Source organism: Epithele typhae (assembly GCF_022376455.1).
Source record: "Epithele typhae strain CBS 203.58 chromosome Unknown BXZ73scaffold_58, whole genome shotgun sequence".
In the NCBI taxonomy this organism is placed as follows: domain Eukaryota; kingdom Fungi; phylum Basidiomycota; class Agaricomycetes; order Polyporales; family Epitheliaceae; genus Epithele; species Epithele typhae.
Window position 1 is genome coordinate 117,423 of NW_025954249.1, and position 26,448 is coordinate 143,870.

At 58.9% G+C, this 26,448-nt stretch overlaps 9 protein-coding genes across 9 annotated transcripts; 4 read left to right on the forward strand and 5 right to left on the reverse strand.

Annotated features, from left to right (window-relative positions):
* Nucleotides 1-41: 41 nt before the first annotated feature.
* On the reverse strand, nt 42-844 carry BXZ73DRAFT_52556 (uncharacterized protein; the record flags this gene model as incomplete). The annotated part of the gene is made up of 4 exons (XM_048020833.1): nt 42-234; nt 258-499; nt 553-750; nt 803-844. 4 exons carry the CDS (start codon nt 842-844, stop codon nt 42-44), a joined length of 675 nt encoding a protein of 224 aa, XP_047874220.1.
* A 651-nt stretch (nt 845-1,495) lies between these two features.
* BXZ73DRAFT_92072 (uncharacterized protein) lies at nt 1,496-5,356 on the forward strand (the record flags this gene model as incomplete). The annotated part of the gene is made up of 13 exons (XM_048026231.1): nt 1,496-1,771; nt 1,796-2,241; nt 2,325-2,505; nt 2,578-2,890; nt 3,003-3,294; nt 3,350-3,465; nt 3,517-3,642; nt 3,702-4,025; nt 4,083-4,246; nt 4,275-4,453; nt 4,501-4,801; nt 4,870-5,195; nt 5,248-5,356. The coding sequence occupies 13 exons, from the start codon at nt 1,496-1,498 to the stop codon at nt 5,354-5,356; spliced, it is 3,153 nt and encodes a 1,050-aa protein (XP_047874221.1).
* Nucleotides 5,357-6,084: 728 nt separating this feature from the next.
* BXZ73DRAFT_80345 (uncharacterized protein) lies at nt 6,085-7,893 on the forward strand (the record flags this gene model as incomplete). Its single annotated transcript, XM_048023263.1, has 1 exon — nt 6,085-7,893. The coding sequence occupies one exon, from the start codon at nt 6,085-6,087 to the stop codon at nt 7,891-7,893; it is 1,809 nt and encodes a 602-aa protein (XP_047874222.1).
* Nucleotides 7,894-9,669: 1,776 nt separating this feature from the next.
* BXZ73DRAFT_80346 (uncharacterized protein) lies at nt 9,670-10,745 on the forward strand (the record flags this gene model as incomplete). The annotated part of the gene is made up of 4 exons (XM_048023264.1): nt 9,670-9,775; nt 9,838-10,042; nt 10,096-10,144; nt 10,227-10,745. The coding sequence occupies 4 exons, from the start codon at nt 9,670-9,672 to the stop codon at nt 10,743-10,745; spliced, it is 879 nt and encodes a 292-aa protein (XP_047874223.1).
* Nucleotides 10,746-10,892: 147 nt separating this feature from the next.
* Nucleotides 10,893-12,042, reverse strand: BXZ73DRAFT_52533 (triose phosphate isomerase; the record flags this gene model as incomplete). The annotated part of the gene is made up of 6 exons (XM_048020827.1): nt 10,893-10,981; nt 11,045-11,232; nt 11,311-11,509; nt 11,642-11,685; nt 11,739-11,862; nt 11,931-12,042. The coding sequence occupies 6 exons, from the start codon at nt 12,040-12,042 to the stop codon at nt 10,893-10,895; spliced, it is 756 nt and encodes a 251-aa protein (XP_047874224.1).
* A 1,169-nt stretch (nt 12,043-13,211) lies between these two features.
* Nucleotides 13,212-14,999, reverse strand: BXZ73DRAFT_52492 (uncharacterized protein; the record flags this gene model as incomplete). The annotated part of the gene is made up of 13 exons (XM_048020821.1): nt 13,212-13,541; nt 13,596-13,644; nt 13,701-13,938; nt 13,983-14,114; nt 14,174-14,235; nt 14,313-14,373; nt 14,430-14,443; nt 14,510-14,538; nt 14,589-14,627; nt 14,685-14,699; nt 14,749-14,768; nt 14,831-14,863; nt 14,921-14,999. The coding sequence occupies 13 exons, from the start codon at nt 14,997-14,999 to the stop codon at nt 13,212-13,214; spliced, it is 1,101 nt and encodes a 366-aa protein (XP_047874225.1).
* Nucleotides 15,000-16,057: 1,058 nt separating this feature from the next.
* BXZ73DRAFT_80349 (uncharacterized protein) lies at nt 16,058-16,690 on the reverse strand (the record flags this gene model as incomplete). Its single annotated transcript, XM_048023265.1, has 1 exon — nt 16,058-16,690. One exon carries the CDS (start codon nt 16,688-16,690, stop codon nt 16,058-16,060), a length of 633 nt encoding a protein of 210 aa, XP_047874226.1.
* A 1,302-nt stretch (nt 16,691-17,992) lies between these two features.
* On the reverse strand, nt 17,993-19,425 carry BXZ73DRAFT_52527 (uncharacterized protein; the record flags this gene model as incomplete). The annotated part of the gene is made up of 4 exons (XM_048020826.1): nt 17,993-18,053; nt 18,109-18,447; nt 18,511-18,707; nt 18,772-19,425. The coding sequence occupies 4 exons, from the start codon at nt 19,423-19,425 to the stop codon at nt 17,993-17,995; spliced, it is 1,251 nt and encodes a 416-aa protein (XP_047874227.1).
* Nucleotides 19,426-24,635: 5,210 nt separating this feature from the next.
* Nucleotides 24,636-25,806, forward strand: BXZ73DRAFT_52507 (S-adenosyl-L-methionine-dependent methyltransferase; the record flags this gene model as incomplete). The annotated part of the gene is made up of 5 exons (XM_048020824.1): nt 24,636-24,684; nt 24,750-24,854; nt 24,908-25,105; nt 25,173-25,258; nt 25,318-25,806. 5 exons carry the CDS (start codon nt 24,636-24,638, stop codon nt 25,804-25,806), a joined length of 927 nt encoding a protein of 308 aa, XP_047874228.1.
* Between the last annotated feature and the right edge of the window lie 642 nt (nt 25,807-26,448).

The window sequence follows — 26,448 nt, forward strand, 5'->3', positions numbered from 1 at the left end:
GTCGTCCACGTTCCGCACACTGGACTCATCTCTTAAGCAAGTCAAGCTTCACCCTTCGTCGTCCTTCTACCTGCAGCAGCATCATGGTCGCGGGGCTTCAGCTCCTTCTGGGCCCCTTCCATTTCCTCCTCGGTCGGGAATGAAGCAAACCAGTCCTTGAATTTGTCGATCGGTGCTTCAAGGAAGGCAAGGATGGTCTCCACTGGAGGCTGATTGGGCAGCGATGGATGGGGCCTTCGTGCACAAGAGTCATCAACCGATTCCCGTATGCACAAGCTAGAACTTGCCTTGTAGGGACGAGCTTCTTCGTTCTCTTGAAGCTGGCGGCCGCCTTCATGCTCGCAGATTCTCCAATGGCGGGCTCGAGGAGCGGCAAGTCCTTGATCTCTTCGTCGTCGTTGTGGTGGTGCAGCGACTCCATGACGGTGGTGAGGAGGCTGTGGAACTCAGCGGTACCAGGCTTCAACTCTTCAAGGTGGTACAACTGCTTCTTAACGTTCTGCAACGATACATCAGAAAAGAAATGGCAGCCAGAGACATTAGACAGCGCACCAGATGTTCCTCCCGGTCGTGGTCTGCCAATTTTTTGCCTTGCTCGCCGAGGTGTTGCTCCATCAGGGGGTAGATTACAATCTCTTCCCCGACGGCGTGACGGGCGACCTCCCAGACCAGTTGGCGTGACCAACGACCTTGGGCATCGACGTCCCCGCGGTCTCGGGCACGCTTGTACTGGTCATGGAACTCGTACATCTGCGCCGTGCGTTTGGGAAGATAGCGCGCCATCAGAATGAACGATACCCACCTCCTCATGGTCCTCCTTCACGGTTTCGAAGAGAGTCTTCATGGTTCGATAGTGGAAGAAGAAAGCGGGAGACCTGAGTGCGGCGGCGGGGGAGGGAGCGAAAGTGCGGCGAGAGATGGCGCGGGTCGCGAGCATGTTGCGCCTACAGTGGCCCGGAAGATGAGGATATATAGCGTGGTGTAGGCCATGGAGCATTAAAATTCGATGAGCACAGTGGGATCTTCCTATGACGTCGCCGTTTGCGAAGAGGCCGGTCAGAGCGCGATCCTCTGCCTGGGGCGATCGAGATCCTCGAAGCTATCCCCAGTCACGGACCTGCAAGGACCAACAAAACCCTTCTCTGTGCGTAAGTACAACTAATAGTGAACTTCAAAGTGACGTAATTGGTACTGGAGAAGTCACTGACTGCGGGTCATCTCGAATTGGTTCGAGTCTAAGCGCGAGCTTATCCCTTCTAGTGGGGTTTCAACGCATGAAAGTACCTTGCGTGGTAGCTGTATCGTCAACAATACTGTTGCGAAAAAAAGTGGTGGTAGTAGAGGCAAGCATGGCAACGTTGGATGGGAGCCGGCGCCGCGTTGGCCCTGTCGCGCTGAACAAGACGCTCAAGTAGCGGAGCCCAAGGCAGACACGCCCGAGCGCGTCCTGCTTCGTCGCTGCCCACGACGGGCCCTCGTTGCTCGTCCCCCCACCATGCCCCCTCCTCGTAGCGCCGCCCCGTCGGAAACCCCGAGTCGATATTCGCGCGTAACGGCGCGTTCGTCGACGGCTGGCTCGTCGACTGGACTCGTCAAGCCGCGTTCCTACTCCTCTGCCTCACTCTCCAGCAACATCAGCGGGGTCACCACCGTCGTCCCCAACGGTCGCAGCACCAACGGCTCGCCCAAGAACGGCGCCGGCTCTGTCTCTCGATCGCCCAACGCCACGCCCGCGGCCCCTTCGGCTCCCACTGCAGCCCCCAGCCCAGCGGTGCGTCGGCTGAGCACGGCGAAGCCCCAAGCACGCAGGCTCTCGAGCGCGATAGCGCCCTCCGCCTACTTCGACCCGAACCTCTCCAGCGTGTCCACCTCCAGCGTGTCCATCTCCAGTGTGTCCACCTCGCTCAGCAAGTCCACGACGACGCCCTCCCTGTCGCGCCAGAACAGCGTGCCGATGCCCCGGAAGAGCAGCGCGGGCACAGGCCCCGCCGGGGCTCCCTCGGTCGCCCCGTCCCGGCGGAGCGTGCGCTCTGCGGCCGTGTCGCTCTTCACAGCCGACTCGGACACGCGCGTGGCCAGCGCGAAGGTCGCCGTGCCCACCACGCCCCGCACGCGCACCATGTCCACGCCGTTCGCGCAGTTGGCGTCCAAGAGCCCGTGCGGCCCCCCGGCGCGACGACGGTCACGACCCCGGACAAGACGCTCCCGCTCACCCCACCCCGCGACCCGAAGCCGGCCCCGGTCACGCCCAACAAGTCGACCACGCCCAAGACGACTCCGGGCAAGCCGCAGCGGACCCCCCGGCCGTCGCCATCGAAGATCAGCACCGCGGGGAGGACCGTCAAGAGCGGCACGCCGGGTACAGCGCGAAGCCGGAACACATCCGGAAGTATCGCCGAGTCGCCGTCGATCTTGCTCACATCGGAGGACGAGCCGTTCTGGGACGGAGATGATATGACATTGGAGATGGTCACGGACGTGAACGACGAGGAAGTTGACGAAGACGTACGTCCCTGCACGCGTTGGTCATATCCACCTTTCTCCCGCACGAACTGACCAGTGTGACGGGGTGCCTAGATGCAAGCCGCGCTTGCCGGGGTCAATGGCCTGCACATGCGCAAGCTCCTGCATTACAAGAGGCTGCTCGAACGTGCGCAGGCGTCATCAGCAGCACAGCTGCACGCCCTTCAAGCGGAAGTGAGAATGTTGCGGGAGCGGGAGCGCCAGCAAGAAGGGAACATCGTTCTGGACCCTGACGACGAAGCCCACTGCACGTGTGGGGGCAAAAAGCGGTCGAAGGGATACTGGAGCGGATACCGAGGCGGCGATGACGATGGAATTGGCGGCGAGGTCGACCTTGCCACTGTTCTCAGAGGTGACGGTGGTGGGGGTTTCAACGAGCTGGAAGTGCGGCGGGTGGTGCGAGGGCTGAGCAGGGATGACAGGATGCGATTGTGAGTCTCTGGTCTTCTGCTTTCATCGTCCGGAACTCAGTAGGTGAGGACATAGGATTGCTATCATCCTTGATTCCTGCATGCCCGGAGATATTCGCCTGCAGATTCTCCTGCTCGAGAAGTATGCCAAGTCGACCTTCGACATTGTTGGGAACCTCGCACCAGACCTTGCTCTCAAGGTGTTCAAGTTTCTCACCGTCCGGGAGCTGCTTGGTGTGGAGATGGTGTCCAAGAAGTGGCAAGAGGTCGTCCATTTACCGGTCCTGTGGAGGTACCACTGCTTGCGCATTACTGCGATGGATCCATCTCCCGTCAAGCCGCCAGCAAAGCCAGAGGGATGGTACGAAACTTGCATATACGCGTAGCCAATGCTCTGAATGCTCCCGCTTGTACAGGGAGCCTCTCTACCGCTCGCTTCATCACCGCGAGTCCAACTTCCGCAACGGCCTCGCCCAGAACGTCAGGTTCCTGAACGGTCACACCAACTACTGCACTACTCTTCTCCTACGTGGTAAGCAAGGTCACTCTGGAGTGTAGAAGATGTCTCATTTGCACGTTTTAGGGAAGCGGTTGATCAGTGGCTCGTACGACGAGACCATCCGGTTCTGGGATATTGAGACGGGTGAGCTAAAGAAGTGCCTCCAGGTCAAGAAGCCAGTCAGCTGCGTCGACTTCCTCTCGGATGAGGGTGTGTTTCTTTCGTTCGAGTTCCTGTCCTGACGGCGTGATTTCTAACGACCCTTATAGAGGTCTTCGTCGTCGGCTTCCATGATGTTGGGAGGGTGCACCTCTTCTCATCTTTGACATTCACTCCCTTGCAACAGCTGGCCGGCCACTTAAACGGTATCCGGGCCGTCGCGCTTTCCTCCAAGAACCTGGTCTCAGCTGGCGCTGACAAGGCTCTCGTATGCTGGGACTGGCGTGCGGGCACGAAGATCGTTCGTTTCGGCCAACAGACCACTGTCAACATTGGTGTCCAGATCCTCGGGTCGTCCAACTCTCGTGGTGAGGACGAGGGTGAACGTGTCGTCAGTGTTACTATTGACGGTATCGTCCGCGTGTTCTCTATCAGTAAATGGTTTCATTATCGCGCAGGTGTATGCGCTGACGATTACTTCCGTTTCACAGAGCGCAGAGAGATGGTCTCTCAATTCAAACTGAGCGAGCTCGGTCTTGGGGATCCTCTGTTGAACTCGAAGTTGATGCAAGTCGGCCGTGCCCCTGATAACATGCTTCAATGGTTCGCCGCGAAGGGCACTCAGATGACTGCACGTACCCGTCTTTCCTCTACTGTCTGCCAAGCTTACCCGCCGACAATAGTGTGCCACCAAGTCAGTCATCCTTCACCTTCAGTGGACAGAAGAAGAGGACGCAACGCCCGCAACCGCCACCTCTCAGGATCCAGCTCGCCCTGGCACGCCCCTCACCCCTGGCGCGCTCAGTCCGACCCCCGCCCCTCCTCGCATGCGCACAATCTCCTCCCTATCCCGCTCGACCTCGTCCCTTACCACGCCGAACCGGCGCTCATCGCTCATCGCGCCCGCAGTCAAGAGCCCATGGGCCTTGCGAGCAGCGTCGGCGCCAAGTCGCGCCTCTCGCTCAACATCTCGAGCGGACCCATGACGCCGACGTCGATGCTCGGCTCCCCGCGCGTCGGCACGCCTGTATCCGCGGCGGGCCAGTCGCCGTTCGCGGTGCGCTTCGGGCGCGCGGCGGTGCTCACCGCGCCGCCGAAGCTCGTCGCCGTCGTCGACACACCCGACGTGGCTGTCGGTGCCGTCGACCCGCGAAAGCGCCGCGTCGTGACCGCTACCCGGTTCAGCACCCGTGCTGGGGCCACCAGGGCGGTGAGTTGCGGTTGTTCGTACGTCCATGCGGCAGACCAGTTGCTCATGCTGTGCATGTGCCCCTACAGGTCTACATGTCGCAACACCGCGACAAGGAGGAGATTGCGAAGGCTGCGGAAGAAGACGGCGACGCCAGCGAGAGCGACAGCGGGCGCAAGTCTGATGGCCCGCGCACGCCGTCGCCCGGGGTGGACTACGACACGGTCATCCTCCCCGTCGGGGGCGCATGGGGCGCGCTGTCTCACACGGACGCGGTGGCGGCCGCTGGGGTCAAGGGCCTGCTTGGACAGCTCCCTAACAAGTTCCAGGGTCTTGCGATGCCGGAGAAGAACCCGATGTCGATGCAGCTGAGCCACGAGGAAGTCGTTGTGGGCTGCGCAGATGGTACTATCTAGTGAGTAATGGGCTCTCTGGCGTGCATTCCTTCACTGATAGCGTCTCTGCAGCGTGATGAGCTTCGTTGGATATGACTACCAGAAGGAGAAGGCCCCGCGGCCGGAGGAGTGGCAGTCGCTCACCGAAGAGGAGCTGCCCTCCGGTGAATATGAGTACTGATGGAAGGATTCAAAGATTCTCAAAACACTGTTCTAGGCTTGACCCTCGTCTCTCTGACCCTGACCCGATTACGACACCGGACCGTCCACCAAAAAACTACAGCTTTCGTTTCGTCTTGCTTGCTTAACGTTTATTGCTCTCGGGTTCCAAGCACGTTGCATGACTCGTCCTCTCTCTATATACGCTCATTTTCCCCCACTTGATTACGACCCAGTAAAGGTATCTTAGATCCTCTCTATTCCTGTCCTGGATGGTGCAGCTTATGATGTGCGGTTGAAATTTTACTGTGAGCTTTGAATTGAAGTGGTTTCATGGATGGACTCGTTGTGTGTTGCCAGCCACAACCGGATGAGACGGGCCGACGCCAGACTGATCGCGCTGGCTCCAGCCTTGCGGCGAACCCTCCCACCGCGTGGCGATCACCAACTCTTGTTCCTTTACTTCATCTGGGTTCTGAGGCCAGAGGCGTCAGCCGCTTCTCATTGCTTGCGCGTCTTGGACTTCTGGTCAGCTCTCCTCTGTGGCCTCTGTCTTGCACTCCGACGACTTCAGCGACGCCATTGGCCTCCAGAAGTCCCAACATTCGTCCAAACACCGCACAGCGTAGGGCAGAGGAGGCGAACCGGACAGAGGGGTACAACGTTGGGAGAAAGGGTTCTAGGTGCGTGCTTACGCTTTCTAAACCAACTCCACGCCTCACCTTTCTGATTTTATACGCCATAGTTACTATGCTGGTAGCTGCCTCCGGTCGGATGGGCTCCTCAGGCTCTCTTGGCAGCCCAGGGACGTCCATCGGGTGCAAGATGCTCGGGGCTTCTCCAGAAGCGTACATGGACTTTTTTCCCTCTCGTTTTGGACGTCCTAGCTCTGGCGGTGAAAGCTCTGCATCACGGTCTTTCCTCGACAGTTCACCACATTGCCTGCCGTACGACGAAACGGGATCCCCTCCACCGTGGCCGTTAGCAACACGTCCCGAAGCTACCTCAAGAGTTCCCTGCACTCCTCCACGGAAAACTGGCTTCCCCAAACCCCCTCTTGGTACGCTGTCTCCTCCACCGGCTCTTCCCTCGGCATCGTCCACATTCTTTCTCGAAACACACTCGCTATCATCCAACCACTCGTTGCTGTCCGACATTCCTTCATTCAACAACCTACGCAACCTTGACGATGTCTATCCTCAGTATGCCTCCCCGAGCCCCGCGCGCTCTCAAGCTATCTCTCTTACTCAGTCTACCAAATCCCGCCCTCAACCTAGGCCGTCCATGGAGTCCAATCGTTCTTCCTCGTCTCATCGTGCCGTCACCGTCCAGCAACTTGCACTTGATCTCCCTCTGGCTCGTTCTCGGAGCAGCTCTCTGTCGGCACTCATTCGAGCCCTGGAAGACGCCTCCCCTGGCTGGTATCAATCTCTCATGGACAGCGTAATACCCCAAGGCGGGCCGCCGTCACCGAAAGAGTCCCCTCTTACATCTCCACCGCAAAGCCCAGCGACGTCTCCTCCGCGGTCGTCCCCGGCAACTCCTTGGACCTCTCCGTCTCGTTCTCCCGAGGTATCCGAATCGCTACTGAAAGAGTCTCAGCCACACCTATGGGACAACACTCCCCTTCTTGAGGAAGATGAATCTTCGGAGGACGGTTTACCACCGGACATGCTGGCTCATCTCGAAGAACTTGAACAGCTTGCAATCGAGATCGGACTCCTTCCGCATCCTCGACCTCCAACGCTGGACGGGGACGCCCTGGACTCGTTGTTTCTTCATCCAGCCAAGTCGGACTCGGTCGATCCATTCGAGGCTCATCATTGTGGGCTTTTCGCCTCTCTCGAGGAGCGTAGCTATGAGAAGACGGTGCGACCTTCATCTAGCCGGCCTTCCAGCGACACATCGTCATCCGGGCCTGCTTCGCCTCAGTCCTCGCTTTCTCCGGCGTCTCAGCACGCGTTCAGCCCTAGTCCCTCGACCGCCAAAGCCAACCTCGTCCAACACCCGAAGCTCGCGAAAACCCTCGGCCTTGACGAAGCTGGCCCGTCCACCCCCATCATGCGCTCCCCCGGCCTGTTCAAGACCAGGCGCAGCTCCCGCGGACTGTCTACACCCATGTCCTCCCCGACGAAGCCGTCTCCTGCCAAGCCGTCTCCCACTAAGTCATCTCCCACCAAGTCATCGCCCACCAAGTCGCCTCCCACCAGGTCGATTCGCGCGCCCGCCACCCCCGTCGTGACGGCGCCCAGGAAAGAGCCGTCTACGCCCCCGAAGACCCCTCGCACGCTCAAGCTGCACGCTTTCTTCCGCAGGCGCCCGTCGATGCCTGCCCAGCCCCTCCCGGACAGCAGTGCGCGGCCCACGCTTAGCAGACGGGCGGTGACGGTCCCAGAGACGGGGGAGAACGGGAAGCTCGCCGACCGTCGAGGAGGGAACATCGTCCGAGGGAGGAGCCAGAGGCACTTGAGCGGGAGTGCAGCGACCAGCTCGAGCGCAACGGAGCTGGCCGCCCAGCCGAGCACGACTTCCCTTGCTTCATTCCTGCAGATGATGTGACTTATGTGTGGATGCTGGATTATGACGATGAAGGACGGATGGCGTATGTATGTTTACAGGGTCTATCTTTGGGCTGCTTCGGGAGGAGGTACATGGCTATGCCCGCACATCTTTTACCCACTGGATATTATGCATATTTACTGCCCCTCCTCGAGCTTGTCAGGACGCTGTTCCAAGTTTGGCGATCACGTGTTGGACGAGCACAGTTTTGGTGGAGGAGGCACTGCAAGTTGCTTCAGCAGTGCTCTTGACAACTGCGATGTGCCATGTGCATAGCTCCGTGACATCGCGCTCTGCATGTCTCAAGTTGCACCATTTACTGCTCAATCCCTCACTCAGAGTTCTCTGCGGCCGAGAAAAATAGAAGCACAGCGAACTCTTCCATATGCAGGTGCGTCTTCAGGCTTCGTGTTAAACTTCTGCACTTGCTCAAATACATTCAGGAGACGCCTGTTATAGTCCTTGCGGGATTTCTTCATTCATCTGCGAGCCTCGGAGCCGAACCAAACCATCCGCAGCAGCCATGCACAGTCGGGCTACACCTGGAAGCTTCCCAAGAAGCTTCCTGACACGATCGACTCGCCTCTAGCCCAAAGTTTCAAGAGAGCAAGTCTCCATAGTACAGAGGGCGATCAACAGCCACTCACCCCGCACACGTAACGGCGGCATGCGTCCTCGCACCGGCCAATACATCGCCCATAAGGTCCAGCTTCCGCGCCACTGACGACCGTGTCGGACCTTAAGGCTTTTCGGCTTCGTGGGCTGCGCTAGCTACCCTCTTCCTACTCGTCGTTCGGCGACGGCTGCCTATCAACTCATCAACTCTTCCGCCTCTATTCCCCTCCGGCCGTTGTAAGCTCCTACGCGGCATATCAATCCGCGAGACGAAATGAGCGTTATGAGCGAGCTGGCCGGTATGTCGATGCTGATGAATGTGCGGTATTCAGAACGTACGTGCCCAGCCTCTAGTCGCATCTTTCTCCATCTGATGATCATGTGCCCTCGATATCCCAGTGGCAAGCAGTACAATTATCGTGTTTGACCACCGTGGGTACTTGATCCTCTGGCTGCGCGAAGAGCATGTGTTCATGTCTCCCTGGCTTTGAAGTGCTCACATTCGACCAGGAGGCGAGCATCTCAATCCGCAGCTCTGACATATACGCGTCTAACACACATTCCGCTAGGTCCGCTTCATTTGGGTATGCATACACTCGATGATTGGTTGCCGACGAGCTAAACACCAGCGAAGGGCACACGTTGGAGTCCTGGAAAAATACTCTTCATCCTAGTAAATGCATTTTGCCCTTGACACTCCATACTCACATAGTAGAACCTAGAACCGGTATCACGCACTCTCTGCGGTACTGTAAGTATGATCTTGCGATATGATGGCCATCATGCTAATTTTTGCGCAGCTTTAATAATTTTGGTCAGTACATGCGGTGTTGCTCTTCCGTACTGTTCCACTGGAACTCATCGAGATCTAGTGTTTTCAAGTCCCGTGAAGCTCTCAAATGATGTGAGCGTGACTTGCAGTATTTGAGGCTACTGATATTCACACCGCCAATAGTTGTAGGTGTTCAACTTACTCGCTTTCGCATCACCGCGAGTCTTGACCTCCACCGGTCCACTTTCAGCTGTCAACATTGGATTCGGTGGCAAGGATTAACCGGGATTATTGCATTCTCGCTCACGGAAAGTATGCTACCTCCCCTCTTTCCATCCAGCAATGCTGACGATTTATTATAAGCGATTCTTCTACTAAGACTGTATGCGATGTTCTGTGGAGATAAGCGGGTGTTAGCATTCATCGTGACGGTTGCCGTGAGCGCGACCGCAGCTGCAACATATGTGATGGTGCGTGCTCTCATTGAGATGAAAGGTATGCCCAATCCTCCACCCTCTCGTTCTCCTGAAAGCGATGTGATACCGACGACCTTTCAGGGATTGCAATACCCATCCACACGGACGGCACGACTATATGTGTCCCGACCAACATCAGAAGTGACCTCTACGCCTTTTGGATACCGATGCTCGTCGCAGAAATCACATACTGTGCACTCGCGCTCTACCGCGGCTTCCATAGGTTCCGGGGCGAAAGGAGCATCCTCAAAATTCTCATCCGCGATTCGCTCTACTACTTCATCATGTGCGTGCGCACGTATCTCTTCCCCGCCTTCTCCCTCACCTCCACCTCGCCAGCATCTTCGCCACCTATCTCACCAACACACTCATTTTCCTTCTCCGACCGGTACGCACACACCATCCCCCCTTTCACCTTCCCGCGCTCCCGTCTGACCTGAGACCTCCCGCTATCTACCTCTGCCAACCAGAGCTCGGAAGTAGAGATCCCCATCGGGTTTTCCGTCGCGCTCTCGAGCGTCATGGCCTCCCGGATGTGCCTCAACCTCCACCGCCACGTCCACCGGCGCGACGAAGACCTCGACTCCTCCTCCTTCCTGTCCATCGCGCCCGCCGACGCCGCGCAATCCCCCGCGCGCTCCCACCCCGCCTCGCCGCTCTTCCCGGCGGGCGAGTCGACAAAGACCCTGTCGCTGTCGTTCGATTCCTCTCGACTGTACCAGCAGGTGGACGGCGGCCGCGAGGGCCACGGTCAAGAGCAAGAGCACCACTATGGGCGCGCGGTGGAGGATGAGGATTTCTACCAGCTGCTGGAGAGCATAGACCTGCAAGAGCTGCGCCCAGTCCCCCCGGCGCTGGCAGAGGTGACTTCCGGGGCGGGCACTTGTTCTGCGGCGAAATTTCCCCGGGGCGGTCAGCTTACTTTCCGGAAGATGGGATGTTTGGGGACCGCGGCTAACTTGCCGTGGTCTCAACCCTTTGGATCCTAATTACATCCACGCTCCCACTTCGTTGCCCATCTGCACACCTGGTCATCACAGTATCGACAGTGTGCAAGTTTAATTTCGCAGATATACAGTACATTCATTTGTCTGCAGCACCTCGTACATCACGCATACTCCTCACAACCAAGCCTTTCACGCCTGCTTCGCGTTGACGATGTTGACGAACTCGGGCTTGAGCGACGCGCCGCCGACCAAGAAGCCGTCGACGTCCTTCTGCGAACCTGGCACCCCACGCCCCCGTCGGTCACCGCCGCGCCCACAGAACCCGAAGCGCAGGCACTCACCGAGCTCCTTGCAGTTCCCCGCGTTGACGCTCCCGCCGTAGATGATGCGCGTGCCCTCCGCGACCGCGGAGGAGACCGCGGACGCGAGGTAGGCGCGGATGTCCGCGTGCGCCTCCTGCGCCTGCGCCGACGTCGCGACCTTGCCCGTCCCGATCGCCCACACGGGCTCGTACGCGACCACGACCTTGCTGCGTTCCCCCAAGTCGCGTCAGCACGCGCGCACAAACAGAGGGTCGGGACGGGGTGGGGCAGGACGGGACGCTCACCTCCAGTCGGCCTCCTTGAGCGCGGCGACGACGGGCGTGAGCTGGGCCTCGACGACCTGCTTCGTCTTGCCCGCCTCGCGCTCCTCGAGCGTCTCGCCGACGCAGAGGATGACGGAGAGCCCGGCGGCGATCGCCGCCTGCGTCTTGTCCGCGACGAGCTTCGAGGTCTCGCCGAAGAGCGTGCGGCGCTCCGAGTGGCCTGCGGGCAGCGCGGGTGTGAGCATTGGGTCGCGAGGGCAGCGCGCGCGCGCAGGCGCATGTGAAATGGGGAGGGCGGAGCGGAATTACGGAACCAGAGCGGGAACCAGGGCGATGCGGTGGAATCACTCACCGAGAATCACGTAGGGCACGCCGGCGTCGACGAGCTGGCGCGGGCTGCGAGAACGGTGAGGGAGAGGGCGCAGGCGATGGGATGTGCGCGCGCATACCTGATCTCGCCGGTGAACGCGCCCGAGTCCTTCACGTAGCAGTTCTGGGCGGCGACCTTGAAGTCAGAGCGAAGGCTGTCCTTGACCGGGATGAGGTACAGAGCGGGCGGCGAGATCACGACCTCTAGATGTGCCCACGGAAGACGGTGCTCAGCCTCAAAGGTGCGCCTGCGAAGCGTTTGCCGAGCTCACCAACGTTCTGGTCGACGGTGGCATCGTTGAGGATCTTGATGAGGGCCTTCTTCTGGTCCCGGGTGACCGGGTTCATCTTGAAGTTGCCGCCGACGAAAAACTGGCGCGCCATTTTTCTTGGTGTTAGTCGGGGGCGAGTGAGGGAGGAAGAGGGAGAAGGAGAGTGGATCGATTGCAGGGCGAGGCCCGCGAGAGACACCGTCAGACGAAGGCTGGACGCGTCTCTATCTAATCTAATCTCACGGGATCGCGGCGACAGAGCGGGCACAAGACTCAGCGCATATACAGTGTCCCACGGGTCCTTGGGACACCAAAAACAGTCCCGCTGATATCTCTGCGATTTTGTATCAGCGGTCGCTTATTTTTCATATCTACACAGTCTCACATAGTAGCTACATACATGAATATTTTCAGGGGGATCTGAAGTACAAGAGACGAGTGCGACAAGAAATGACATATGGCCCTAAAGTTCGAACCCACCCCTCCTTGGGACGGCCCATATCGGGCAATAGATGATGGATCTCCCACGACGCGCATTGGCGCTTCCGATGAGCCATCGCGGCCGTGGTGCTCAATGCCATCCTCCTCATCGTCCTCCTCGTCCCCGCTGTTACCTTCATCCCGTATCCGTACCACAGCCTCCCCCTCGTACTTATCAGGTAAGGTTTCCATGCAGGACACGGAGGGGCCAGACAGGACGACGCGTCGTGTGAGAGTGTCACGTGGTACGCGTTATGTCGCCCAAAAAGACGCCAGAAACGCTGGAAACCTGGGACATGTCCGGCATCACTAGCCCAGCCGTGTGATCACTTGAAACCCCGCAGGGAGAGAGCTAACATTAACAGAAGTCATTAAATCAATCTCCGAGCTTCAAGAAAGTTCCACTCTCCCAACGACATGTCCTCTGAGTTTGCTCACACTCTCGGAAATGCGAAAACATATTTTCATGGTCTCAATTAGCTCTGGGATCAGCTGGAATTGTTAGTCTAGCTACATGGAACATCATTGTGCACTGAAGTGCCATTTCTTCAAGATTATTGGGAGTGTATATCAGGAGGATCCGAGGTCTGTCCCAAGGACCCGTGGTGTCCCAAGGACCCGTGGGACACTGTACACCTCCCCGCATACGTCGTTGAGAATGCGCGAAAATCTCCCAAAGTGAGTGTATAATACAATTCACGAAATACGGCGAGGATACGATAATGCGATATGGTACAAGCGACAGCCGTCAGTTTTGAAGGCCGCACCCCGACGGAATACCATCGACGTGCAATGGCTGCTCTATTTGATGACAACTGCGTCGCAGAAGCCGTCCTCCCGCTCGTGCGTGAAGCCGTGGGCATGCTTCCACGACCCGGCGCGAAGCTGGCGGAGCGAGTGCATCTCCATCGCAGACAGTGTGGCGCCTTCGTGCACGAATGACGTGCTCTGATTGTTGTCCACAGCCCCGCTGAGCGATACGAACGCGCTTGGTCTTGGTGGGTTCGTGTACAACGACATTGGGCCTTCGGATTCTTCGATGATGTATCCGCGGACGTTGAGACATAGCCTGTTGGACATGACAACGGAGAGGGCCACTGCGAAGCCGATCGGGATCTCAAACTCCGAATCCTGAAAGGAAAGTCAGTTCTGCGGATTAAACCATGGGTGTGTCGGTATGCTCACAGGTCGCGTCAGGAAGATGATGGCGTTCATGAGGTATGTTGCAAATAGGCTGAAGAAGTCATCCAATCAGTTGTCGCTTGCTAACCCATGGGTTCAGGAGCTCACATGAGGAAGTAGTAGACGGAGTCGCGGACGAGAATCTCTATGATCCCCCGCCCGCTGAGGATGAGAGCGCCATCCGTGCGGTATCTCTGGAGTCCGCGATAAAGTGCGAGTCCGCATAGAACGCACTCAGATATGAGCATTGGGATCCAGAACGCATAGAAGTCGTCCGGCAGACCGAAAGGTACACAAACTGTAGATGCTCCCAGGGGAAGTCGAACAGCCAGGCTATCGCAGGAGTCTACGTGTCAATACAGGTGGATGAGGACAATAGTGGGACAATACCTGTTGTGAGGGAGAGCGCCCTTCCCACCACATACGCTGAACTCGCAGCCGCGGCCAGGCTGATGAACGTCGAAACCGCGACGACGCGCTTGTTTCCGAGGTAGAGCGCGTAGAGGCGTAATTGCAAGATGACTGGGGGTGGAAGGATATTCTCAGCAAAATGCACTCCGAAACAATGCTCGTGCACTCACACTCGGCGATAATGAACATAAGAACCCCAGTGACACCTTGCCATCGAAACCAGAGCAAACAGCTGCAGCGCACGCGTTAAGAGATGCAGGAAGCCGATCTCGACATTAACGTACAACTAAGAAGTTTGTAAGGAATGACGCGTGACTTGAGCAAGTACATCCACTCACAGATGAGGTCAGCACGTTCGTGTTGAATAGTACTGTGGCCACAGCGTTAGCTCGAATTCATGCAGAAGTGGGTGGACTGAAGGCGGACCATAATTGTTGAATCTGGCGTTCGTTCATCACAATGATGTCAGTCATTGGCCTTAATACAATGGTCCAAAGCTCGCTCACAGGACGATAACCAACGCGTAATAGCGATTCTGAAACCCACTTGATCAGCCTCAGAAAGACTGGAGAATGCAAGACTTACAAGAAGAAATAATGCCTTCCCCAAGGACCGTTGTGCGTTCTACAGAGCGCCCATCATCAGCTTCGACATGTCCACGCTACCTCGAGCAGTTCATACCCAGACGAGGCGTATCTACAATGCAAGATCAGCAAGCTACTCCAGAGCGCGCTCCATTACAGACCTCTTGGTCGAGTGTCAGGACTAGGAGCGATGCATTTGAACATTGGGAACGAATTGAGTGTACACAGACGATGACAACTCACCATGGTCAAACAGTATGATCATGGTGCTTGCAACTGTCATTATAGAGGATGAGGACTCTTGCGCATCGCTCTATATTGAGGTGAACTCACGTTCCGCATAGCGAATCTTGACGAGGATGGGCAGAAGCTTGTTTACAAGAGCGAGCTCGAGAGGATTGAGATCGGCCATTTGCGCGAGGAGGTCGCGTCCCTTCGGGACCGAATTGGATGGATGAAGTTGTGTGCCGGGTGAAGGACAGACGCGCCAGAAGGCGGGGCGGAGACGAGGCGGGGGTTGCGTGGGGGGCCGAGGGAGGAGAGAAGCTGCGGAGAGCACTTAAGTGAGCTTCCGAGGAAACGTTGGGAGTAGGTCAGCAAGGAAGAAGCCGGACCGCGCAAAGAGCGGCGCAACGAACGAACGGGCAAGAAACGCATCCGCGATTGACCGCGACCTCGGCCTGCCAGAGCCACGCCAGGCCCGCATTGGACGCGCGCGCGGGGAGCATGTTCAGCCCAGAACGCGTCGCTGACATGCGACGTCGCGCGATGGGCGTTTGGAAGCCGTCCGCGCTGCGCCTGGAAAAAATTCCCGCCTCGCGGCTGGCAGACGGCGTTCAGCCACAGAGTAAAAGTCGCAGTCGTCGGCTATTCTCGTCCCACGCCCATACACACTCTTGCTCGCCGAAAGCTGCTGCCAAAAAAAAGCACTCACAGGGGTCCAGCTTCGATTAATGCTGGTTGCGATGCACGACGCGTTAGTGTGGGTCGCCCGTGATCACCGTGTGGGTGTCTTGTGAAATCGTCGACCACATAGGAATATCGTTTGCACCCGTCCAACTTCCAGACTCCTCGGACTGGAGCGCCCTTCTCGTAATGAGCCGGCCGCCGGCAAGGTTAAGGCTACAGGATATCCATCAGAGTGGCGTAGCTGAAGTACTGGATCGACTTCCGTAAGGAGGGCTCAAGCCGGGTTTGATGTGCTCGGGTAGGCTCGGCTCACAGGCAAATTCAAACCCAGCTTCTTGTGCGGGCGCGCCCACATCGCACAAGTCGTGAGCCGACCTGAGCCGACATGAGCCGACGCGTAGATCGAGACGAGCCGTCAGGGCACGCGTTGAAGGCCGTCGGAGCGCCCGTCGCGCCCGACCGCTGTGCGACGCGCGCCCTGCGCCAAGCATCGCGCGTGCCCGCACGACGCGACGTCCGCTCGCGCACCACGAGTACACGACGTCGCCGCGCGCGGTGCTTTCAGAAGATTTGTTCCGCTGGAGGAGGACAAGGGACGTGGCCGTCTACTACGACGCCAGCCGCGCCGACAGACACGTCGACCGCGTGACGCGCTTGTCCGCCCAGTACGTACTGGCAGCTCGGGCGCACGGGCTCAGTTTTAGACTTCGTGTTCGAGTCCGCTCGGGCTCGCAATCGCGGTGCGTGGTCTCCAAGAAACTTGAAGCGCGCGGCAGAGACAACCCATAACCCACAGGGGCGGACGAGCGCGGCGAAGTGCAGCGCGAAGCGTAGCGTCATCTGCTCCAGGACGAGGACGAGGACGAGGACGAGCGGTGCCGTGTCTTGAATCCGCACAGGGCTGCAGCGCGCGGAAGACGCGGCGAAGACGAGGTCCTCTCTGCACGAGATCACATCCGATATACTCTTGTAGACGATGAACTCGACGCTGTCCATCGCCCGCCCGAGTATCTCCGGCGGCCGCGGCAGCTCATGAGCTCCCGCACCACCCCTGCTACGCCGCGGAGCGCCACCTCGCTGCCAGCCCCACCAGTCGTAGACGTGCGTGTCCGTGAGTAGCCACCGCTGGCCCACGCCGCGGTCCGGGTTCGCGACCGCGGCGAGCACTGTGCACGCGACGTCGAGCCCGTGCATATGTGGATGCTGCACTGCGCGCCGAAAGAAAAGGGGACTCAGGTCAGCGAGCGTGAAGAATGCACTTTTGTCTTCCCAGATCCGCGCGCGCGCGGCGCGGTTGGTCTCCACGCACCCCCGTCGAGAGCGTATGGATATTGACGGGTTCCCTGTGCCGGGCCTCGTCATCAAGCTCCAGCGCGTATGTATGCCCAACGTACTGCATAGAGCCGCCGCTGGTAGGTTCTTCGGCGCGGCCCTTCAGTGCGCGACGAAGCGGGCGGCGCAGTCGGCGTGGACGAGCGCGTGCTCATCGCAGTGTACGCGCGAGGACGTCGCGGGCGCGCGTCGCACGGGGGTCGGGCGCGACGGGCGCTCCGACAGCCTTCAACGCGTGCCCTGACAGCTCGTCTCTACGCGTCAGCTCACGACTTGTGCGATGTCTCAGGTGGGCGCGCCCGCACAAGAAGCTGGGTTTGAATTTGCTTGTGAGCCGAGCCTACCCGAGCACATCAAACCCGGCTTGAGCCCTACGGAAGTGTGTCCACTCACCGACCCCGTCGACGGAACGTTTTTACGTGTGTTGGCTGTCCCAATCAACAGGAACGCTTCCGAAGAAGCCCGGCCCAGGGGGGAGTACCGTGCATCGCGTCAGGACACCGAGCTGCGATTCCATGCATCTTGAACGGCGGTGGCGAGGGCACGCTTGCTCAGCGGTGTTGCATACAGCTGGAGCTGGCCTTGGCCGGCCGTTGGACTCTCCGGATGCCATGTTCCCTGCCTTACGGCCCATTCGCAGTTCCCGTCTTGGCTCCGAAATTTTAGCACCCGTCTTGTCAGGCACCAGCGCTTCAATTTGCGGTCCTTGGATACATTCAAAAGCAGCGACGTTTTTGAGGCCGAGCATGCTAGATCTTGGAGGTGTTGATGTTCATTCGGAGTGAAGCGGCAAAGAGGAGGATACAGGTGCTTCACGACTGTCCCCAACGTAGCTGGTGACTGTGACTGTGACCCCTGTGGAGGGACTGTCAGACGACATGTACATACACGCACCCTACAGGTATGTGGAAGAGGGCTTGAGCTCTCAGCTCGGATCGACCCCTGCTGAGTCCTCGATGATGCAAAGGGGTGTATTACATTTTCGAGGCAGCATATTAGTACAACAACATCAAATAACGTATAACAGAACTTTAGCAAACGGCAGCGTATATACAGCCGTCAAGAAGCCAGCAAAGATGCTGCGGCAAATGCACGACAAATTTCCAGTCAGTCCGACAAGACAGCATGTGTCGGGTCGGCGTAGATAGATGTCCGTGGTCCTGATCACAGGGGTATAAGACGTTCCTTCTCCGTCACCGTCCGGATCCAAATCTCTCCTGGCCGACTGTCATGCACAAGTCAGCGACGGTCCGTGAGCGCAAGGCCACCGTGCCACGTACCTCCTGTCCCGCAAGATTCTGAAAACGTTCCGCTTCGCCTCGTCCTTGGCCACGCGCTCCGGGCTGAGGGCCACGTTGGCGGCCGCACCGGTCGCGCGAATGGGGAACGCCCCCCGACAACGGGCCTGCAGATCCGCCAGGCCCTCGTTCGTGCCCTCAGCCTCGACGACGACAGTGCCGAACCAGCCGGAGTCGACGAACCACATCTCGCCGGGGCCGGGGCCGGGGCCGACGTTCTTCGACTGCGGGATGCGCGGGGGTTTCCCGCTCGGCGACGGGCGGATGTGGAAGGACGAGCGGTGCACCCAGCGCACGACCATGTGGTGTCCGCCCTGCGGCCTTACCGAGGGGGAAAAGGATGTCAGCCTGTGCCAGAGGCTTCCACGGGGTGGGGACACTCACGTCTCCATCTTCATGCGGTCCTGTAACAGCTGCAGGTTCGCCGCGATCTCCTCACCCCAGGGAGCGATGTTGATGTGGCAGATGGGGTTGCCGCCTCCCATGGTGCGTATGACACGATGGAAATAGGAGGGCGGGAACGCGAGCGTTGGGAGGTAGCGCGGGAGGTCGCCAGCGCGCGAGTAAGCGTAGTCAAGATCCTGGCATATCGTGGGCGCCAGTCAGCTTCCCGCTGTGGAGACGGTGCAAAGGGATGAAACGCACGATGAGATAGTTGCCGTCCCACACCAAACGTCCCACATTGCCCTCATCGCCCACAGCCGCGTCCCACACGACATCGCCAGCGCGGAGATACTTGGTGACATCTGCGCGCTTGAGCTCCCGCTCGCACTCGAGCACGCTGGCATCTGAGAGCCAATCACCCTCCGGCGATGGAACGAAAACTTGAAGCAACGGCGCCCTGCGCAGTCTGAAGAGAGGCGACTGAAATCCAATGGGGACTCCGTTGCCGCTAGACGGAGGACCAACCGATCCAGGGATTGATGCAGTGAGCGCGTGCCCGTGTTGAGAGTGGCTGAAGCCCGACATTGGCGATGGCGCACGGCTTGAACTACGCGAGAGGCTCTTCTTGGGTGTTGGGGATGTTGGGATACGATTCACCGAGGTGGACGAACCGCCCCATCCACGCGGACTGAGCGCCCTGTCGAACGACGAGGGGCTGCGCGCTCGCTCGATGGACATCATCTGAGCTTCGGCTTCGGCCTGCGCGCGGAGGCGGAGGACAACGCGGGTGTACGAACGACACGCAGCTTGTAGGAGATGTATTTGGACCGCGTCGCGTTGCCTGCGGTCGCGCGCATGGAGGTACGTGTCGGCGTATCGAGCAAACTGGTGCTGTGGGACGGAGACACCGCGCATATAAGCGTTGAGATCCTGTAGTGATCCATGTCAGCTCCGCGGAGACGAATTCAACCGATGAGAAAAGAAACTCACGGATGCTGTGAGAGGCAGGGGCTCCTTCTCTGCGAAGCTCCAGCGCGAGTATCCCACCGTACGTAGGAAGCGATCCAGAACGTGTTCGCCGATCTCGCGCTCGGTGTAGCACAGCGCGCGAATCGACTTGTTGAGATGGGAGAGCGCCAGCCAGTCGGTGAAGGAGAGGTACCACAGCAAGTGTCCCAAGAGTGCGGGCTCCTCAATGTGCTTCTCGATAGGATAGTACACTGGAGGCTTCAAGTCGTCAGGAATCGGGTCCGAGGCCGGCATGACAGCCTCGATGCCTTCCGGGCGCACACGTTCAAGGGCTTTGCCGCGGCGCTGGTTGCGGACGTTGGCATAATCCTTGGACGACGTCGGGCTGCGCGGTGGCTCCGGAGAGGTCTTTTGGCTGGTCTGGGGAGTCTGAGAAGTCTCCTGCGCAATGCTCTTCGGCCTGGGTTTTGGGGGCGTAGCTGGAGGAACATCGTCTGAATACCGACCGCTGGAGGGCGGAACGAGAGGCCCGTCCATTCCGGAAGAGTGCGAGGACGACGACTTGAGGGCCGGGGCAGATTTCGTGGCCGCAGGCAGATCGGGACGCCGTGGCGACGGATGCGCACCGTTGAGACCGGCGCCGTTTGCACCTTGCGGAGGAAGGCCCTTGGTGGCGCTGAGTTTCTCCATTTGACGCTCTGTAAGGATTTTGACGGGCCGCGCCGGGTTCGGAGACTCTGAGGATATCACGCGTGATGGCGGTGAGCGTGGAGCGTCTGGTGAGCGTCGCTCGGTATGACGGGGGGAGGGCTCAGGGTACGTGTTGCGGCGCCGTTGTCAGAGTCAGGTCCCGGCCGTTTTATCGGCGCTTCGCGTCCGCGCGGTGGCGCGTCTTCGACTGGAGTAGGGGGCTTCGCACCCAAGGTGGACACGGCTTGCGCGTTGGTCAAGGGGGATGTTGGGCCTGGGATGACGAGGGCTGGGAAGAGACATCTGCCATACGAGTCACACGCGACTTGGTTTTGCTCAGCTTCCGCGGGCGCGGCTGCCGTTGCTCTGGCGAGGAGGGCACGTTGCTGGACGCGATCGGGGGCCGGACGGGTTGGATGGTGAAATGGGGCGCGCGTACTCGTTGCTCTTCATACGTTCGAGACCATGCTCGCCGTTACCCCTCCTTTCCGAACGAGGCCCTCGCTCCTCGCTCTCGCTAACATGACCGGTGGGAAGCCTGTTCGGGGAGGCGGAACGTGGGGTGGGATACCCGTTGACGAACTGGCTGGATCCGTTGCTGTGCTCTGTCTGTACAGAGGTCGGTGCTCTTCGTCTCCTGGGTCAGACGTACGAACTGCCATCCATGCCGTAGGCTCAGTGACCTCGGCCTCGACCTCCGCGGCGGCCATAGCAGCGAAGATGAGGGGACGACGGTCTGAAGGTGCGCTCGACTGCTCCTCACGTGAAGGTGGTGAACGCATGGGGGTAGGCGACTTGGGAGGTGAAGCGTTGTGTGGGCGTGCTTGAGGGGGGTGACCGTGGGAGAGCGTCTAGAAGGGAGAGGGTAGCGGGTATCGGCTCCGCAGGGAGGAGACTGTGCTCGATCTCGATTGAACGATTTCGGGAGGACTTGGTTCGCTTGGGATGGGATTTGTGTGGTTGGGAATGCGTAGGGGCAACTTGTACAGTTGGCTCTTCGGGTGTGATGATGGAGATGGTACGGAGTCTGGAGACGAAGAAACAACAGCAAGTATGGAAGTGGATGCAGGTGGAGGTGCGCCGGTGGACGAGATGCACGGTGGACGGAGGTACGCGGCAGATAGGGGTTGCGGGTGCAACAGAGGGGAACGGGGAGGAGCGAGGGGACGGCTGTCTATTTGAGATTTGACTGGATGACTGCACCTGGGACAGAGACCCTTCCTCCGGTTCGGTTACGACAGCAAATTCGGCAGACGCAGAGGCGAGAATGGGCGTATCAACCACGCTGCGGTGTTCCGACGGCTTCGGACTGGGTGGGGGTGGTAACGCGGGGACGTCCGGCACCTCCTGAGCGGTCTCTGACTCTTTTGCGAGCAACGCGTCGACAGAGAAATTGAACCCACTGAGGTGGAGGGATTTGAGTTGAAGGTCGCTGGGGAAGCGCGAGCAGTTGACGGAAGACGCTGCAAATGATGAATATGTCAGCAGACTGGCACAGTGACGTCTGCTCGACTGGGGGCGAACAAAGAACGGCCGGCAGGATGATGTAACACATACCTGACGAGTCTCTATTACTGGGTCCGAAACAGCCGGGACAGGTAGGAGGGGACGGCCGAGTTCTAACGATGCGGGGGACACAGCCGACGATGGGGCGGGGGTGAGGAGAGCGGGCGAAGAGGGAGCAGGGGACGGGCGCTGCGGCGGGCGTTCCAAGGTTAGCGACGGGATCAAAAATACAAGAGCAGGCAATGGGAGAATGCGCGGAGATGGCGAAGAAGCTGCCCTAGTGGACATTCTCGACGCGCCCACGTGATCGAGAAGAACGTGTCTAGCACCAGTGGATGTGATCCCATGGTGCCCACCGTCGGTGATCCGTCACCCACGACTGAACAACGTGGCTGCGGCGACGACGCGGCAACTCGTACGACGAGCCTCCGCTCCGTGGTCGCTCAGACCCGGCAGGCATGCAGCGACCGGCTCGATCGGCACTCGCGCTGCTTCCCCGAGCGGCGCGAGAGGTTCTGGGATTGGAAGCTCCGTACCTTAGCGTCCTGTGAACTGGGCCCGGTGCTGTTCTCCGAATCAGACGCCGCCCGAGAGGGCAATCCGAACGCCGTGCGCAATGAATACTTTCTACGCCTTGGCGGCTTCGTGGAGGTCTCGACCGAGCTGCTGGACGGTTGCGATATTAGACTCGGTGCAACAGGGTGTGGACCGGCTGGCGAGCCTCCGGTAGGGGCCGACGTTGATATAGGCTTATCGGGGGCGTCATAGTGTCGACAACCGAATGGATGGGCCAGTAGTGACCGTGGTCAGTGTTAGACCAGGCGTGACGGGTGGTTGTTGGGCCACCGATTCCGAAACTAAGTCAGGCGGCGAATGCGAAACCAAATGTTGGGCTGAGGTCCTCCAGCGCTGAGTGTCCTCTCGTGGGGCGGAGAACTGGCGCCTCAACATCGCGATGTGTCAATGTCCTCTTTCGGGCCGGGAGAAGGACGCGGTCGCCTACGACCCGTCCTCGTGGGTCATCTACAGGCTCGGTGTCTGCTGACGACGTCGACAAAGAAGGGAAGATGGCAGGAGCCGTGTAATTCACGGGGGACGGGTCCCTCTGAGCAGGAGTGGGGGGCTTGACGGGGGAAGGATTTCTTCGGAGACGTGCGGTAGATGCAGTCACAGCGGGAGTCGCCGTCGAAGTAAGAGAGGGGGACAGCTGTGGGGAGGGCGGGCCGCGGGACGGCCTGGCATCTTGCGAGTTGAAGTGTCCTCTTTTTGGTGCAGAGAATTTGTCTTCCCATTCGTCTGGGCCGGGAGAATTGACAACAATTTTCACCGACGACGAACTTGTTGAAGGTAACATAGGCGGGCGCGAGAGCACTTGTGAAAGCGTGGGACGAGAGCCTTCGGGTCGATGGTAGCTGGAATCCACCTGGGACTGATGTGGGTCGCTGTCGATTTTGCGAACGACCTTCCTGGAAGGCAGCAGTCCTCGATCACCCCCGACACGGCCGCGGTCGTCTTTCACTGGAGAGGTCTTCCTTTGAAGTGGTGAAAGCCCTTCGTCTTCAATGGTATCTCGAGCGGTCTTCCCATGCCCTGCGGACAAGTGCCCCACCGAGGTGCTGACTTCTCCATTCCGCGGGTCTGCGCGCGAAGCTGTGTCGAAGAGCTCACCTTCATTCTGGGAGCGACGCTTTGCGACGCGATCGACATTCGTTGGCCTTCCCGCTGCAATGAACCCCTCACCCGCATTATTCGAAAGCGGTTTGACAACCGGCCCTCTCTTCCCCTCTCCGTCCGCCTGCGGACTCCCTTGAACCGCCACCGCCACCTCTCTCGACACCCGCTTCGCCGCTCGCTCCTGAATCGGCGTGGCTTCTTCCGTCGACCCACTCTCCGCTCTGGTGTAGTCCGTCTTCTTCAAGATGCCTTTCGGCTCCTCTCTCCTCGCATCCTTGAACCGGTCCTTCAGCGGAGACGGGCCTCGGGATGTTGGTCCCTGTGTCGGAGGTGCAATTGGTGGAGTCTCCTTTCGTGTTCCAAGCACAAGAGGTCCCGAGACTACAGGTTTCGTGCTGGGTGCCTCCTGGACACGCTGAGTGCTTGCAAAACGCGCATATAGCGGGGTAGGGGGTCCTCCGGACAATGTAAGAGGTGCGGGTGCGGAAACTTGGACGGAGGCTACCGGAGACGAGACAGAGTTAGTTCGCTTGCGACGGAAGGCCTTCATCTGAATTCCCGATGATTTAGCGTTGATGCTCTGCTGTGAGAGTCAAGCAGAAAGATCGTGGGCCGACTGTACGTCGCGGGGGATCAGCACAAAGGAGTGGAAAGGGGGAGACTACTCGCACGAGGGAGGGGGGACGAAGCCGCGAGGCGTTGTCCAGCTTGTGCCACGGAGAATCGTAAGGGCTCGCGAAAGTTGCGCGGGGCTCGTGATGTCGTCAGGTGTGCCTCGTCGAGCTCCAAGGAGTGGACAATGGTACCTGACGACACTGTCGTATGTCTCCAAGGACCTCAGACGTGAGTAGAGGGCCGGGCTGAGAGGTGTAGATATTTTCTACGCGCTCAGTCAAGACTGCGGCGTAGAAAACAGAGAAGCGCGGTAGATAAATATGGAGAATGGACGGGAACCTGGCCTGCAGGCAGGGAGGTGCAATGAGGCAAAGTCTCATCAAAAAGTTGAACAGGAGTTACGAACTTACCGGAGATTAGATAGTGGCGACCATTAAGATTAGATAGACGCACGCTGATCGGTCGCTAAGAGAATCGGGCTTTCGGTTTACCGGACTCGGCTCGGCCCTGCTCGGCCCTGCCTCCGAAACTCTACCAGGCCTGGTATCCAAACTCAGTGGGCGAACAGCATATATTTGGCTGCCGCACTCTCGGTACAGAGTACAAATACTCCAAGGCTGCATACATCCGTACCAGAGTCTCCTCCAGAACCCCCAGTACTTCAAGTGGCCATGGCGACCTTTGGCAAGGCGACTTTCAACGCTGCCAAGTACGCCTCATGTGAGTTCGCTTAGTAGCCGTCTCGTTCTTCTCTTCCTGCACCAACTTATCCACATATTCCGGAGGCCGTCCGACGTATCCTCGTCAGTTATATGATTTTGTCTTTCAATTTCGCGAGAGCACCAAAGGGGCACGTTGGGATACCGCGCTGGACATAGGATGTGGTACAGGTGTGTGGTCGTATTTATTGGTCTACCGGTCTTTTTGAAACAGGTCGCTGTAGGGCAGGCGACCGTCGAGCTCACTCCATTCAAGCGAATCATTGGTGTAGATCCAAGCGCGAAGATGATTGAGCAGGCACGAGAGAGTGTGAAGACCAGTCATGCCGGACTTGACCTGTCTTCCCAAATCGAGTTCATACAGTCGAATGCGGAGGACTTGAAATCAATTCAGGAGGGCTCTATCGATCTCATAGTCTCAGGTAAGTCTACTTCCATGCAATGTCATGTCTTCGATACCGCGCCTTCATCGTAACCTCCCATCCCCAGCGCAAGCGTGCCATTGGTTCGACTGGGACAAGTTCTGGCCTGAGGCTGCGCGTGTGCTCAGAAAGGACGGCATGTTCGCCGCTTGGGTGCGTATTAACACAACTCCGGCTAACGTTCGTTGTTTGCTCAATCGTTCGACGGCCAGGGTTACTCCGAGTTTCGGCTTGCGCGATACCCTTCTGCGACGTCACTCATCAGCGCGTACTCTCAGGGAAGTGACCCCGAAAAGTCGCTCGGACCACACTGGGAGAGGCCGGGCCGAACGATCGTGGACAACCACCTGCTCGACGTGCCGGATCCTCTGGAGGCCGTCCCCGGCAAATTCAGCTCATTCGAGCGCGTATTTTTCACCGGAGACCACTATCTTCACCTTCCCAACCGCCGCCCGGTCATCCTACGAATGGACACAACATGGGCCGGTCTCATGGGGTATCTCAGAACCTTCAGCGCTTTACATACCTTCCACGGGAAGTATCCCGAAGACTTGGAGCGCGAAGATGGAGACATCGCCACGCGCTTCTGGAGGCGTCTCAAGCAGGAAGTTGCAAGCGTCGACGGCACCGGTGTCCCCAACGACGAGGACCCCATCACAATCGAGTGGCCGCTCGCTCTCATCTTGGCACGGAGGGCTTAGGATGTGCGTCTCATAGGCCATTCCAGCCGTTCTCAATCTGTCTGGTGTTGGGCTCCAATGACTGAATCGTTGAATATTCCCGACTTACATGTATCTACCTTGCTCTAGAGAGTCGAAACAGTGCAGATGGGGCCGCAATACTCATATCCTGTCCCTGCTGGTGGGACCGCCATTGCCCAGCCTTCCCGGCCCCGTCGCACTCGCTGTCCGCGTCGTAGACATCTCTCTGGCCCATCTTCTCCCCGAGGAGCCAGGCCTGAGTACTGAGTGGTCGACGAATCCGATATCTGACCATCAGCAACGAGCCCGCCCGGGCTTGCCGAGCTCCGCGTCCGCCAGCTTCGCGGGCGCTCAACGTTCAACCCCAGCCCCGCCCACGCGGCCGTCGACTCGTGTCGCGTTGGTATCGCGTGCCGTCGAGAGCAAGTGAGACGAGATTTCTATTGACGGTCGTAACTACGGCGAGGTTGCCAGGCCGTCGCCCTCCGCCTTCGCTTTTGGCCAGAGCTCCGTTTTCTTAAGTACCCCTCCAGCTCATCACCGTCCGAGGCCTCAGGATAGGTTTCCCCCTTTACACCAAGATGCGCGCAGCTCGCATTCCTTTCGCCCCGGCGCGCATCGTCGCTTTGTCCCTCGCCGCCG